The sequence below is a fragment of the Doryrhamphus excisus genome, linkage group LG1, assembly GCF_037039965.1.
Source record: "Doryrhamphus excisus strain RoL-2023G ecotype Guam linkage group LG1, RoL_Dexc_Guam_v1.1, whole genome shotgun sequence".
Taxonomy (NCBI): Eukaryota; Metazoa; Chordata; class Actinopteri; order Syngnathiformes; family Syngnathidae; genus Doryrhamphus; species Doryrhamphus excisus.
Window position 1 is genome coordinate 2,945,258 of NC_136357.1, and position 16,973 is coordinate 2,962,230.

At 38.9% G+C, this 16,973-nt stretch overlaps 1 protein-coding gene across 2 annotated transcripts in view; it reads left to right on the forward strand.

Annotated features, from left to right (window-relative positions):
- pamr1b (peptidase domain containing associated with muscle regeneration 1b) overlaps nucleotides 1-16,973 on the forward strand; it is a 48,117-nt gene that overhangs the window by 11,085 nt on the left and 20,059 nt on the right. The window contains exons 1-2 of one of the 2 annotated variants that reach the window (XM_078793789.1): nucleotides 5,317-5,758; nucleotides 15,977-16,153. In XM_078793789.1, coding sequence (XP_078649915.1) covers nucleotides 5,599-5,758; nucleotides 15,977-16,153 — 337 coding nt within the window. In that variant the 5' untranslated portion in view covers nucleotides 5,317-5,598. Of the gene's footprint in view, nucleotides 1-5,316; nucleotides 5,759-15,976; nucleotides 16,154-16,973 lie in introns of those variants that run through there. The other variant, XM_078793792.1, reaches the window with a different exon arrangement.

A 16,973-nucleotide genomic window follows, 5' to 3' on the forward strand; every position in this document is an offset into this window, starting at 1 on the left:
GATGGCCGAGGGTGGGGAAAGATAAAATAAGAAGCCAAAAAATTACCACTTCCACACAAAATAGGAGGAGAACTCATTCATTCATTCATTTTCTACCGCTTATCCTCATGATGGTTGCAAGGGGTGCTGGAGCCTATCCCAACTGTCTTCGGGCGAGAGGCGGGGTACACCCGCTGGACTGGTGGCCAGCCAATCACAGGGCACATATAGACAAACAACCATTCACACTCACATTCATACCTATGGACAATTTGGAGTCGCCAATTAACCTAGCATGTTTTTGAAATATGGGAGGAAACCAGAGTACCCGGAGAACATGCAAACTCCACACAGAGATTGCCAAGGGTGGAATTGAACTCGGGTCTCCAAGCTGTGAGGCCTACGCGGTACCCACTCGTCCACCATGCATCCTGTGCCCAAACAAGTACTTAAAAAAACGGAAAACAACCCAAAACTGCTGCAGCCTTTTGTCTTTCCTGTCACCTGACCGCCGAGTTTCCAACTCTCCATCTGATGGAGACAGCAGGTTGAGCTAAGTGCACACAAGGGAAAAGGTCTTTGTTTGTTCTTTGTTCAAAGTGTATCCATAGAAATGAGAAGGATATGATTCTGTGATCATTTTTCAAGACACCGGTTTGGTCGCATGAACAGTGAGTGAGATGCTAGCCAAGGACTAAAGTCAAGAGTCAGGATCTACAGAGAAAAACATGAGCTAAAATTCAAGAGGTAATACGGACATTTGTGCCAAAAAGTGGACATGTCTGAGGATAAGCGTATATGTCATCAATAATGTTTTTTTGGATTGTGTATACAGTAGAACCTTGGTTAGCATCCGTGTTTTTTGGTTAACATAAAATTTTTTGCCTCGGTTTGCATTCAATTTCAATAAAAGTACAATATGGCACATGTCTTGTTGTGTTATTAATACACTGTGTAAGGTCAGCTGTGTTTTTAATACATTCTTATGTATTTTTATCACAAATATAAGTAAATGGACGGATGGGTGTTTCTCACCTTTTTATCAAAATACACTTTCAACATTCTTTGGCTCCATTTTGAATTACATTATTGAGGTGAGAAACACTAAAACAGGACGGTGGTTGTCTGTGTTTAATATTTATATGAATTTATATGCACATTTATGAATGGGAAACATTTATTTGGTTAGAGTCCGTTTTGGTTAGAGTCAGCCTAGTCATAGTGCAGGGGGTGGGCAAACTACGGTCCAGGGGCCACATGAGGCCCACCAAGCGTTTGAATGCGGCCCGCCAGTTGCTAGTATTTTTGTAAAAGTATATATTTATATGCACATTTATGAATGGGAAACATTTATCTGGTTAGAGTCCGTTTTGGTTAGAGTCAGCCTTTCTGGAACACATTAATAACGCTAACCAAGATTCCACTGTATAGTGCAGGGGTGGGCAAACTACGGTCCGGAGGCCACATGAGGCCCACCAAGCGTTTGAATCCGGCCCGCCAGTTGCTAGTATTTTTGTAAAAGTATATATTTATATGCACATTTATGAATGGGAAACATTTATTTGGTTAGAGTCTGTTTTGGTTAGAGTCAGCCTTTCTGGAACACATTAATGACGCTAACCAAGATTTCACCGTATAGTGCAGGGGTGGGCAAACTACGGTCTGGGGGCCACATGAGGCCCACCAAGTGTTTGAATCCGGCCCGCCAGTTGCTAGTATTTTTGTAAAAGTATATATTTATATGCACATTTATGAATGGGAAACATTTATCTGGTTAGAGTCCGTTTTGGTTAGAGTCAGCCTTTCTGGAACACATTAATGACGCTAACCAAGATTTCACTGTATAGTGCAGGGGTGGGCAAACTACGGTCTGGGGGCCACATGAGGCCCACCAAGCGTTTGAATCCGGCCCGCCAGTTGCTAGTATTTTTGTAAAAGTATATATTTATATGCACATTTATGAATGGGAAACATTTATCTGGTTAGAGTCCGTTTTGGTTAGAGTCAGCCTTTCTGGAACACATTAATGACGCTAACCAAGATTCCACTGTATAGTGCAGGGGTGGGCAAACTACGGTCTGGGGGCCACATGAGGCCCACCAAGTGTTTGAATCCGGCCCGCCAGTTGCTAGTATTTTTGTAAAAGTATATATTTATATGCACATTTATGAATGGGAAACATTTATCTGGTTAGAGTCCGTTTTGGTTAGAGTCAGCCTTTCTGGAACACATTAATGACGCTAACCAAGATTCCACTGTATAGTGCAGGGGTGGGCAAACTACGGTCTGGGGGCCACATGAGGCCCACCAAGCGTTTGAATCCGGCCCGCCAGTTGCTAGTATTTTTGTAAAAGTATATATTTATATGCACATTTATGAATGGGAAACATTTATCTGGTTAGAGTCCGTTTTGGTTAGAGTCAGCCTTTCTGGAACACATTAATGACGCTAACCAAGATTCCACTGAATAGTGCAGGGGTGGGCAAACTACGGTCTGGGGGCCACATGTGGCCCACCAAGCATTTGAATCCGGCCCGCCAGTTGCTAGTATTTTTGTAAAAGTATGTATTTATATGCACATTTATGAATGGGAAACATTTATCTGGTTAGAGTCCGTTTTGGTTAGAGTCAGCCTTTCTGGAACACATTAATGACGCTAACCAAGATTCCACTGTATAGTGCAGGGGTGGGCAAACTACGGTCCGGGGGCCACATGAAGCCCACCAAGTGTTTGAATCCGGCCCGCCAGTTGCTAGTATTTTTGTAAAAGTATATATTTATATGCACATTTATGAATGGGAAACATTTATTTGGTTAGAGTCTGTTTTGGTTAGAGTCAGCCTTTCTGGAACACATTAATGAGGGACATTAAAACATACAGGTGATAGTACAACACATTTACAGATAAAATTAGACAAATAATTCAAGGAAAATTATAAGCATAAAATAGTGTGTGTTAAATATATGTTCTGGCCCCCTGGATAATTTTGTTGTGTGTACTCAATGCAGCCCACATATCAAAATATTTGCCCACCCCTGGTATAGTGGAATCCTTTAAACTTGCTTGCTTGTCGTGTAATTTTTCTTGGATAACTCATTCACTTTTTTAACAAGGTAATGAAATTTTACTGTGTGCCTTGGCCAGACTCCCTATCCTCTTTGACCAGCCACGTAGCCACCTCGGTGCCAACTGACATGTTTCAACAAAAGACCTCAACAAGCTCAGTCAAGCTGCTCAGGATGAAACTGATCTGCGGGTCATGGGAAATTGTTTCCCTTCCACGGCTACAGTAACATGATGGATGAATTAGCGGGCGTGTATTTGCCTGGCAAGGTGACCAAACTAACAGTGTGGTCAAGTTGGAACAGCAGGCATCCGTGACACAATCAACGAATGATCTGAAGTACTTTTGGTGGGGACGTCATTTGCCTCCTCGAGGTTCTCTATGCACTGAAAGTTAGAAAACAATCAGTTCATATAAATAAGCAATTTGCTGACTTGATGCCATTTGTATTTGTTTCAACAAATACTTCAGGTTACAATTACGCAAAGTTATGCTCAATCAAAAATCAATGATGATATACATTTTCTAGGAAAACATGTACTCTTTTGACAGATTACACAAGCTGCAACGCTGAAAGATTTGGGTTTTGCATAATAAACTCTTGTGCATCTGGACAAACAGTAGAAGGGTGGTGAAAGGTGGATGTCATGGTGAAACTACAATATTTACTTGACCCCCCACTATATTTTGATTATTTCCATCGTCCTGTTTTATGTTCTACCAACATATGCACACATAATGTACTGTATATGTGCATAGCTGTGATGTGCAGTGAAGTTCATGGCTGCTGAGGCACTGCTGAGTACACAAATACCATAAACCTAGCAAGCACTGCACAACACTGATGCTGCATACTGAAAATACATACAGTATTTCTTACTATACTCAGTTACAGTAAAATCATTCAACAATGAAAATCTGAACAAAATTGTATTATTTTTTTTACATTTGACTCAAGAAGCAAAACACCTTTCCAAAGTTGCGCAACAGTATAAACACAGACTCAGCTTCCCACTTTTATGTGTGTAATATGTAGTGTAATATCCCTAATATATCCCTAATATCCCTAATATCCCTACTATATCCCTAATATCCCTAAAACCCTAACCCTTAAATACTTGGGCGGGATCCTAACCCTACCCCTAACCCTACCCCTGGACTCTTTTTGTGAAACATTTTTGTTGTATTTCCTGTCTCCGCATCTTGGGTTCCAGACCAGTTCATAGTTCTTGACACTACATTTTGTTGTATTTTCTTGGTTCCAGGTCATATGGGTATGGGCTTCTATGGGAGAGATGCATGCCGAGCTCTTATAAAATGCACCGTTTTTTTTTTTTCGTCTTAAAACTGCATTAAACATGATCTCTTCTAATGTGGAGTTGCATCATCACCTCTTTATGCCTCTCATGCAAAAAAAAAAAAATCAAAAACAAAAAAACGTAAATGACTTAACCGTCCATGAAGTAAGCATGCATGACCAACCTTGGAGGAGACAAAAAGTCAAAATGTTTTGATGATTAGATTAGATTAAAGTTTATTGTTATTGCTCATGTCACTTGTACAGGGAAACAAAATGCAGTTAGCATCCAACCAGAAGTGCAAATTTATAAGTAAATTAATGTAGAAATAGAATAGAGCTGTAAATGGACAGCTCTACGTACAAACTATAATAAATATGCGGATATATACAAGAATATAAATGACTATAGTATGGCTATTGTAGATTATACAGATTATAAACAGTATGTACAGTATGACTGTGACAATATATAATAACAGTAATATGTACAGTAGTGCAATGAAGTGACTATGATACAATGTGGATATACATATATATGTATATATATAGGGATATAAGTAACTATAGCTGTGATGTGACACCTGATGGTTGTCTGTAGCTAGAGATAGCACAATAAATAACAAAACACACTTTTTCTTACCATTACTTTGCATTCGGGACTCTCAAACTCCCATCTCAGGTACGCTGAATGATCTTTTGATATTCTATGTACTATTTCATCATTACTTCTTTCAGACCTCAGCGACATTAGAGCGCTCACTCGATGTCGGGAGAAAACAAAGACACTTTGTTGCACACGGTGCACTCTAACACCTGCTATCAGTATCAGAATACTCTGAACTTGAATTACACTGACTAAGATTGTTTTTTTTTTTTAAACACTCAAGTAGTCCACCAGACGTGAATTCCATCACATGATTGGGTGCAGAGTGTGCAACTTGCAGTTATTGCATGTGGAAGTGTGTGTGTGTGTGTGTGTGTGTGAATGACAACCACAATGACTTTAGCACAAAAGGCTGGAGGCTGCATTCATTCAAGAGCAACACTTGTGGTACCGGAGCTGGAGTGAGCAGACTTTTTAGGAAGACTGGACTGTAACCTGAACCCAAGATAGTGAGCGAGAGAGAGAGAGACTGAGAGAGAAGTGAGAAAGAGAGAGAGAAAATTGGAAAGGAGGGGGCGGGAAGCATTAAAGGAGTTTGAGATGGTGATGTCAGCCGAGTTCAGAAAGTAAACAGAGTTCCAGACTACAGCATGCTGTTTGCCGATACAGGACTACAGCTGGGGCAAACCTATGGGGGCTCCCACGCAATCCCCTGGACCAGCGCAATTATCAGTGGGAGGGAAGGCTGGTTCCTCTTCATTTCCCTTCTCATCTTCATCTTCGTACCTCAAGGGACATCCTGGCCGTACAGTAAGAGAAGTTTAGTTCTCCCATTTCTTTTGGTTGGGGTTCTTTTGTTCTCAAGAGGCCAACATCTTTCCCTTTTCTCTTAATCCAATCTTTTAATCCCTTAAGGGTAGAAAAGTAGTCTGGAAGATGACAAAGCACTTTTGTTAACAGAAACTGAGATGTTGTTGTTATTGTGTTGATATAGAAAGAGAGGTATGATGCTGTATTATTGTCTTTATATAAAATATACATTCATGATGTTGTGAAAATAAAAAACAAAGCTTGTTTATCCACGCTTGGATAAAAAAAAAAAAAAAAATGTTGTTACCACACATTCCTTCAGGTAGTGTGAGTCCTAATAGTGTTCAGACTTGGCACTGATCCTCATTTGTTCAGCAATTTCTCTTTGGATGTCAAAAGGAGTTCTTGGAATAGTCTCAGTGTTTACCCTCAACGATCGCTTGTGCTTGTCAACAGGAAGTAGAGAGAGACGTTTTGAATCGATTATGCTGACTGCGGTGATGTTTTGCGCCAAAGACTTTTCTGCCCTCTTACTCGTCTTTGCTAAATTCTCAAGCAGCCAATAAACACTGAAGTCATGCTGGCCAGTGAAGGCATCTTAGTTGACTGGCTGTGATTAGTAGAGTTCCCCTTTCAGACATTTCTGTCAGCTGAGTCACTCTGGAGACGGCTTGTTGCATAATCTTGTGTAATTATCTGATGATGGATATTTTCTATGGAGCGGCTGCAAATAGATGTTTTTATTTATTGTACTTTTTTAAATATAAATTTATATATACATATATAAATAAATTTATATATACATTTATTTTGATTTTATATTTAAAATTATATATATAAAATATAAATAAATATATATAAATAAATATAAAAAAAGATTTTATATTTATATATAAATTTTTATATTATCCCATAATATTTTTGTTCATGTCTCTTGTATCTCTAGTATTGTGTTTTTACAATAGCAGAATATTCATGCCATAAAGAATATTACACACCTCGTTTATTGCATTGGATAGATCCCAAAATGACACGTAATAAGTGAAATCCATGAGGTAGCCTTAATTATTTATAACTTTTTAAGGCTGTAAAAACCCTCACTATACACTTTATACACTTTTTTTCAGACAGATATTTTTTTTCTACAAAACAAAAGAAAAAAAGACATTAACATTTTTAAATGCTCAAAAAAGTAAAAGTTGAATTTATTTGATTAACTTACAAGGTTGGACGCAAGAAATTATTAAGTTACTCACACATATTACACTCTCTGACCGTTCCGCCGTACTGTAGTGTTTTTATATCCTTCTTAAAACATATTTTTTCCTTCTTCCGTAATGGTGTCCTACACCCCCCAATTCTTTCTCCTATGCCTTTTGGGGCCAAAAACAGGCACTTTTGACAATGCAGAATATTTCGTCAATATTCTGGATGTTTTTGGGGATAAAAATTGTAAACTTACGGCACTTCAGAGTCACACTGCTAGCGATCGAACATTTATGTAATTTTGGCAAGCCGAACGCATGCTGCACTGCACAGGAAGGCATGGAGGAGATTGATATTCAATGGTCTAACAGTCCGTTAGCCAATCAGGACTCAGAACACAATACACGTTCACTGTATAGCTTAGATATTGTACATGTCATTTATCAAAGCGCATAACTGAGTGAATGATATTACACTTCATTAGTGGTTTCCTAGCAGGGAGAAGTTTACTGAGGGCAATCTCCAGGATGAGCGGTGGGATAAGCCGCCCCTCTGATGTGCGCTGCCCACAGAGGTTCCCCCGGGAGTTTTGCCTTTTCCATGATGGCTAAATCACACTGACCTCAAAATACCAGGCAGCTGCTCTGGAGACTGTGCAAAGAGAACTGTACACTACACACTCTCAGCTCCTATTTAAAATATTTTTCCACAATCCGTCATGGCTAAAATAAGCACTTTTTTTGTGTCTTGCGGAAATCATTTCATTATGTATATGTACTGTGTAATGTAACTGCGTAATGTCACGTGCTTGGCAAGAAAAAGAGCAGCCTTTTAATTGTGACACAAAAGAGAAATTCCATGTACTGTATATCCTGTTACAGCAATTATCAATCAGTCGTGCACAAAAGGAAAGATGTCAGAGTGAGGGGTTATGCCAAAAGTAGCTGGGTTTGGTGCACCTTGGTGGGGTTCAGGAAGCGAGACAGTATCGACAGGACAATCAGTCCCAGCTCATCATAATGTCATAATTCATTATGTAATATTAACATTGCTGTGTGACGTTTCCGTGTGTGTATGTCTTCCTCCCACAAACATCCATCCATCCAGGGTCGCAGGGGTGCTGGAGCCTATCCCAGCTGTCTTTGGGCCAGAGGCGGGGTACACCCTGGACTGATTGCCAGCCAGCCAATTACAGGGCACATATAGACAAACAACCATTCACACTCACATTCATACCTATGGACAATTTGGAGTTGCTAGTTAACCTAGCATGTTTTTGGAATGTGGGAGGAAACCGGAGTACCCGGAGAAAACCCACACATGCACGGGGAGAATGTTCTCCCCGTGCAGGGTGTACCCCGCCTCTCGCCCAAAGACAGCTGGGATAGGCTCCCAGCACCCCCCGCGACCCTCGTGAGGAAAAAGCGGTAGAAAATGAATGAATGAATGAATATATAAGGCTGCACGGTGGTTGAGTGGTTAGCGCTCAGCATTGTCAAATGCAAGATTTTTTTTTTTCTGTTGAATGAATGAAAATTTGCAAATTATATTGATCAACAACAAAATATCAGAACTTTTCCTGGAGAAGGCGGCTGATGTAAATTTCACTGTCTATAACCATAACAGCGTTGTAACATTTGAAATACTAATTAGTTTATTAGCTATTACCGGAAACCAATAACAACATTAGTAACGTCAGTGAATATCAATATGTTGCCCTATTGCTAACATGCAGCTGTCTTTATCCGCCATAAGTGATATAACACAGCCGTGATGCAAAGTAGGACGCGGAATGTTCCGAGCTTTGAGGGAAAAAATGTCAAATTTGATAACTGCTGCAAATGCCACAGACAGCAGCGAGCACATACTTCACTTATGCAAATAATCTGTAATTCTAGCGATAGCTGTTTTTTTTTTCATTTTTTATAAATGTCATCTGATGCAAAAGCCAATTTTCTAGCTTAGTAGAGGGAAGCTTGTAAATAGTGACGGATTTAAAGTGGATGCAGGCTTGTGAGGACGCGTGTAAAACCTTTTGGATAAATTATATGTAGATATTTTGGAATATTTCTTACAAAGGAAATATGGACGAAGACACATTTCACTGCAATGCATGCATAATTTGGTCTATAGCTGGACCAGATTTAACGCTTGAAAAAACCCATAATGAAACATTTCTGACCACGAAAAAAGGTTAGGGGTCATCGGTTTTTGACCCCATGTCCACACTTAATGCCTTTTAGGTCAACCTCGATAATGGAGCAAAGCAGGCAATTTCCGTGACCGCTTCCTGGCACGTTTAGCGATGATGTCATCGTCTGTATTTACATCAAAAGTGTTCAGCTGAGCTAAGCTGAGTGTTCAGCTGACTGCTTTTCATTGGATGCATGTGTTGCGTGGCGCATGGATCGATGGAGAGTGTGACTGCTATTTCTATTACTTTTTTTTTTTACATTCCTGTCAGGAGTTTCCAACATCTGGAAGAGGAAAAGCAAACACCACTTACGAAAACCGCAGCAACACACGCATATTCTGCAGCCAAGCCAAAGTGGAAACAACCATAAGAATTATCTGATTCTAGGGAACACAAAGGTCGGACAAAGTATTATTTATAAGCATTAAAAAATATATGTTAACAGTAACTTTTAAAGTGAACACACAATGTGAGGTTGTCAATGACAAGTGGGTACCCTGAAGTGGGTTTATCTGAGAAGTCAACCAACTACAATATGTGACATACAAGCTGGCTCGTGTACACAGGAGTGCTTGTATCATGTCAATGAACACGCATGAAAACATAACACATCTAAATATCATAACAATGTGAATGTGTCCTGACCGGCACTGACTAATTATGAAACATATTTGACATGAAACACAACACAATGGCCTTACATAACTGTGGTGAGACCAGCGATGTTGTTTGGTCTAGAGACAGTGCCTCCGAGGAAAAGAAGCAGAACTGGAGGTAGTAGAGATGAGGATGCTGAGGTTCTCATTGGGAGTGACCAGGATGGATAGGATCAGGAACGAGTACATCAGAGGTACATTACATGTTAGAAGCTTTGGAGATAAAGTCAGAGAGGCCAGACTGAGACGGTTTGGACATGTCCAGAAGAGAGATAGTGAATATATGAAGAGCTTGCAACCAAAAGGCGCTAAATCCAATTTTCACTAAGTTGCATGTTTTTCATGAGTTTAATAGATCTCTGTCATGTGTATCCAAATCACATAGTTTGGTCTTGAAATCATTTTTAAAAATATGAAAAAAAGTGATATGAAATTTATGCTTTCAACCAAAAGGCGCTATTTCCATTTCAGATTTCAACCAAAAGGTGCTAAATCTGATTGGCCCAAGTTTCCCATCTATTGATAATCTGACCAAGCAGAGAGAAGAATACAATTGGTACTGCACATACAGAAAGCCAGTATCAGTGTGCATCCTGTTTTGTTTGTGTACATTAAGTACACGTATGATAGTTACAGTATGTTATGCAATTCAGGAGAACACAAATTGTGTTTTTACAGTATTCTGTAACATGGAAGTTTTTTTTTACGCCATAAAAGGCATGTTCTCTACCTTGACACCTCCAACTTTCATGAGAAACATTATTTTACTTGCACTAAAAAACATACAATGTAAAGAGTTTGTAATGAGATGATTTTTGTCACTGTCACCTTCATGGTGCAGTCAAATATGAGCACTGCTTTTAATAATTTTTTTATTAATTTAATTAATAATAATTATTTTGTACTGTATGTTGAGAATGGCTTCTGTGTTGTAATTATTTTAATTCTTAATTATTTACATTCTTTTACAACAATGCCATTGAAGAAGTTAAAGGTGACTTCAAATTTATTTCAGCCAAAAGGCGCTAAATCCGAAAAAAAAAAAAAATTAAAAAAAGATATAAAATACATGGTGTGTGCAGGATTTTTATAGCATGCATTTTTATGACCTATATTGATAGCTCTTTCATTTGCAATATAGACTTGATGACCAAATAGATTGATATGTGCGTAGCTAAAAATCATTGATTTTCTCTAAATCAGTCAAAATGGATTTAGCGCCTTTTGGTTGCAAGCTCTTCATATAAGTAGAACGATGCTGCCAGGTAAGATGTATAGAGGAAGACCAAAGAGGAGGACATGAGGGCAGATTGGATGGAGGAGATTGATTTGATTTGATGGTGACCCCTGAAGGGAAAAACCCAAAGAGAAAGAAGAAGACGTAACACAATGGCCTAAATGGCCAAAAATGACCTCACTGTTGTGTTGAATACGGTTTTGAGATACCGTTCCATATGATTTTGGATCTGCAACGAACAGTGCAGTCCACTGTGTGACCACGACTGGGTCCAATAATTACTAACAATAATAATATGGAATGACACCTTAAAGAAATAACAACATCCTATTATATGGACCAAAGGTCGCTAGTTAGAATCCGGTTTAAACACAACAGTCCTGCCTGTTTTCCTTCACCCCAAGGACACTGAGAACAATTAGGTCAACTTCATCCTATTTCTATTATAAGTCCATGTTTATTCATGTCAGCTGAAGTGATGCTAAATGTTAATTTAGTCAGGTCAGTGTAGCACCCGTAGTTAGTTAATGATAGCTGAATGCATGTGGCCTTATTTTGTGTCGGGTCAAACCTTGTCAACGTGATTCTGATTGCTTTGAGGAAGTCCAAGTCCAAGTTCTTCCGGTTTTTGATGTGACCATCAAATCACATTGATGCTCAAGACTCGATGTCTAAACCTACATAAGAGTAGAGATGCTCAATATTGGCTTTCTTACCGATTTCCAATGTTGGTCATTACCGATACCAACCAATACAGATAAAGGCAGCATCTCCTCCCTTTATTAACTAATTAACTGAACTGAACACATTATGCTTCTTCTGGTTTGATGCCACTGAATGCATTTCCAAAGTAAAAACTACAAAATCATAACACACAATTCCAAGTATTGAAGAAAGACACCATACTTCATTGTTACATAACCAGCATTTTATGGCGTGTGGACTGTAGTTTTGGTTTTCTTCAGTTTTCACATCGTTTCCTGTTTTTTTGCCTTTCTGTTTCCTGTTTGGCATGATGTGCAACTGCTTTGCAACTTATTAAATCCTACATTAATACATGCAAAAACTAAAACAGTAGTAGCAAAATCATTTCAAACCACGGGCATACTGAGGTCACACCTGATATGAATATTGGCAGAAAACTAACACCAATATAATCTGATATGTCATTTTTATGCTAATAGCAGTCAAAATATAGTGCATCACTAAATTAGACTTTAAAATTAAACAAAGTACCTTTTGCATTCTGAGCTTGAATTAATAGTTTTATTTCAACTCAAAGGGCTCCATTTATTTTACAAATTTGCCCTAAAAGGTGATGAGTTTGACAAAGTTTTGCCGGAATTCCTGTAATCCTACGAATAAACAAACCCAAATCTTTTGTATGACAACCAAGTGAAAAAAAGCGTTTATTCCTGAGCATCCGAATATGGGTTCAGAAAGCATCTCTCTTTAACGACATTACCAGACTAGCTCTTAAAAATCTTCTTTTTCTTTCATGTTTATGTCCCATAATTCACCTTTTAGACTCTTCTGGAGGAGTGTCTTTTCGCAAAGAGGAGGGAGGAAAAGGGAGGAGGCAAATCTGTCTTCACTTTCACCATCCTCATGATTGCTAATGAGTCAAGGTCATAATCGACATCGAATGGTGACATTGAATCGTACTGTTCACATGGACATATAAAAATCAGATACAGGTGAAATATGAGCTACAAAATTGGAATTGACTGTAATGGTTTTATTTCATTTGAACATGCATCCGATTACAATTGAATGCATCACATAATCAGTTCACAGTTCCACATGTCCAAAAGGAGTAGGAAGAAGCAAAGCTTATTAAATCCTGTTAACTGTTACATTTGTTCACTTCCTGCTTTCCTAATATATATTTAAATTTTTTTTTTTAGTTTTTTTTTTGTCACGTACCGAAGTACGAGGTGTCAATATAGTGTTATATATAGCACATCATGACTGGTTCAAGACTCTTCATCCTTGTATTTAGCAAACATCAACTGCTTGTATTGTTTCTTGAATTGGCTTATCATTTGAGGGTCTTACTCAATCCATTCCATAGTTTGATTCCACTGTACAATACATCATGTCCTCCTGGTTTAATAGCATATTTTTCCTTTCTTCTGCAGAATGGTTTCATTCTAGCATGTGTTAAAATTGTCAACAAGATCTGGTTGTGTTGGACGCTATTATGTAGTTTTGTGATGCCCTGCCCGCCCAGACATGCATGTTTGTGGTTCGCTAATGCAGATCCTCCAAAAATGACCATCTGGACAGAAAGCATGAGTTTGCCTTTTTTGGTCAAAGGGAAACAGACAACTCTAAATATAATAGAACAACACAAGGACACCAGTGCACAGAAAGAAAAATGAAGCCGTGGTGAGTTTACATTTGTTGCCACAACAAGAAGCTGCAACTACTGGTTAGTGTGACAGCCTGGATAATAAGTACGAAGGGCTTGGCGTGGATGACGGGCGGCATTAATCATATATTCCTGAGACCTCAGACAGATGGTGTCAAAGACTGGTGACGCTTTCAAGGTTGAAGTACAAATTCAACCGTACCCACATTGTAAAACAAATAAATGACTTCACCAGCTGTCGAACAAACATAAACCAGCATAAGGTAACTGTATGAAGCCTATTTTTTGGGGGGGCAAATATATGAAACAATATATGGAACAAATATATGAAATATTACAGTGCATTTCTTACATCATTTGTATTCAACTATCTGATCACAAGCCCAAAAGGAGTAGGCTGAAGCAAAAGCTTATAAATGCCTACCCCTTTTTGCAGGATATAATCATGTTCATGCCACAGTCTTGTTTTCCCTTGTTATTATTATTGTAATATTATTGTTATTATCATTATTGTAATAATCTTTATCATTATTACCATTATTATAATCATCATTAGGGCAGCACGGGGGACGAGTGGTTAGCGTGCAGACCTCACAGCTAGGAGACCAGAGTTCAATTCCACCCTCGGCCATCTCTGTGTGGAGTTTGCATGTTCTCCCCGTGCATGTGTGGGTTTTCTCCGGGTACTCCGGTTTCCTACTACATTCCAAAAACATGCTAATTGTCCGTAGGTATGAATGTGAGTGTGAATGGTTGTTTGTCTATATGTGCCCTGTGATTGGCTGGTGTACCCCGCCTCTCGCCCAAAGACAGCTGGGATAGGCTCCAGCACCCCCGCGACCCTCGTGAGGAAAAGCGGCAGAAAATGAATGAATGAATGAATAATCATTATTAATATTACCATTTTCATCATTATAATCGTAACAATTTTTGGATTTTTTAAAAAATTATTTACAGACTTCATTGCTTCTTGTAGAGTGCTGTATCATTCCATCTGTTGTTTTCGAAAATCCGCAGTATTTGTGCTTTTATTGTGAATTTATTAGCCCACTTTCCCCCCCTAAGTGTAATAATTGTAGGAAGTAAGTAAGTGTAAAGTGTATTTAAAAACCTCCATAGGAGTCTTTATTGATAACCTGTCAATCTGAGCAGAACACCTCACCCTACTATCCCCTGTAATTGAAAACCAATGTATTAATTCAAACCAAAAATGATCAACCCCTTAATTATGGCTTTTTTCTGTAAAAAAATGACCAAAACATTTGAAGCATCTGTTTATATTATATAAATGATTGTAATATCAGAGCTGAAATGATGAGCTAAATGTTGGCGGAACCCTCTGCCAAGTTTAAAGTGCTGCATCTGTTCATCCTTCTTCTGCCACACGGAAAATTCCACTTGTCAGTTTCAGCACCGAATTTCACAAATACATAATCACACAAAAATGCTCAACGTACCTTAAATGCGTCCCTCAACCCCCAACCCAATAAACTCTGTCTCTTGTGTTGACTTTCCCTTTTGCTGCCTGTTGCTTGATTAATTGTGTTTGATGCACAGCAGAATGCAAACACACTGAGATGGTAACCCTCTGTGAGAGACGCTAGAGGCCATATGGTTGTAGAAATAACCAGAGCACCAGTAGGCAGCCGTTCGCATAAACACAGGACAAGTAAACACTGCATCCCTCTGCGGACATTAAAGCAAGTCTGCTCACGCAAATATCACATCTTTCCTCCTTGTCACGCCTGATTATTTTCCTCTCTATTTCTCTACACAATTCTTATGTAAATATTTTTTCCCAACAAAAAAAAATTACTCCAGTCAGACTAAAGCAGGGGACTCAAACACGCGGCCCGCGGGCCAAATGTGGCCCGCAGGACACTAGTTTGATATAGATGCTGTATGGTATCATGTACCCAGAAAAAATTATTACATTTGATTAATGTTCATGTTAAAGGTTAAATAACTGTTATCCTCCCTATCCGTGTGGAAGTGGTAAGTTTGTTGGCTATTTAAGTTTAAAGGAAATAACTTGAAGGCTACCGTTTAGGTCGCTAGCTCTCTAGTTTGCGAGTTAGCATGTGTCTCAAGTATAAATGTGACTATAGTCGTGTTTTGTCATGTCTACAGGGCTCTAATAATGCTTTGTTCATTTTAATCTGAAAAAAATAATTTGTCTACCCACCAACTATATGTGGTTTTTTAAGTTTGTATTATTTGCCATTTTATTATTATTATTATTATATTTATTTATTACTGATTGATTGATTTTCTTTATTCTTGATTTGTTTATTTATTTTTCATCTTATTTTGTGCAGAAAAATAAAAAGTAAGATATTTGAGAACAGTGGAATGTTTTATCAGAGCTTTTCTTGTAGAAAATCGGAATCAAAGCACTGAAAAAGTTTGTATATTTTTCTGTTTTTAATAAATGCGTTTTTGTTTTTTTTTGGAAAACCTGATGCAGCCCAGCCTTGCTCAGACCCTAGCTCCAGTGGCCCCCAGTTAAATTGAGTTTGAGACCCCTGGACTAAAGTATTATCTTATTTAGATTACAGGTATTTGTACAACCACTGCCCAGGACCAGAGTGGAACGCTATGTGTACGGGCTGCTGTGAGTACGACGTGATCCGCTGCAAATGCCCCCTGCAGGGGACTTCAGTGGGCTATTCCGTGCCCTGCTGCCGCAACGCCATCAACGAGTGCGACCCCTGCATCATCCATCCTGGTACGTCATTCGTTGATAAAGTCAATGTTTTGCATGGAAGTTCTTGTTCCATGAAGCTGCACGGTGGTTGAGTGGTTAGCGCTCACAGCTAGGAGACCAGGGTTTAATTCCATGTGTGGAGTTTGCATGTTTTCTCATGTTTTCTCCGGGTACTCCGGTTTCCCCCCACATTCCAAAAACATGCTAGGTTAATTGGCGACTCCAAATTGTCCATAGGTATGAATGTGAGTGTGAATGGTTGTTTGTCTATATGTGCCCTGTGATTGGCTGGTTGTGGTGTACCCCGCCTCTCGCCCGAAGACAGCTGGTACTCTGTCTATGTTTGTCCATGTGTGTGTGTATATGTGAGAGTAATTACTTTTATTGTTTTATGAGTTCTTATCTTGACACATTCTTGCAGTATTAACATGAACATCTGCAGGGTTGCTGTTGGCACATCCAGGCACCTCCAGGACCTGGGGGTCGCTGGGGGTCTCTGGTCAGGGTAACGGGAACATTTCTTCTTCAGCACATTCAAACACTTTCTATTGTCTAAGCAAATGGATATAACGGTGATAACTAATATTATATTCATTCTATCTACATTTTATTCTAACAGCTACAAATACATTTTGACTATTTCTACATCATTGAAAACACTTTTTTTGGACTATTCAGTAGCATTAATACATACATTGCAAACAACCAAACCTTAAAAGTCAATGTATCATGACCAGCTGAGTGGCATGTTTTTATACACAAAAATGATAGACGGTGAGGCTATGTTGATCTTAGTCAGTTTCATCCTGGAGGTGAGTCTTTCAGTACTGCCTGCCATGTT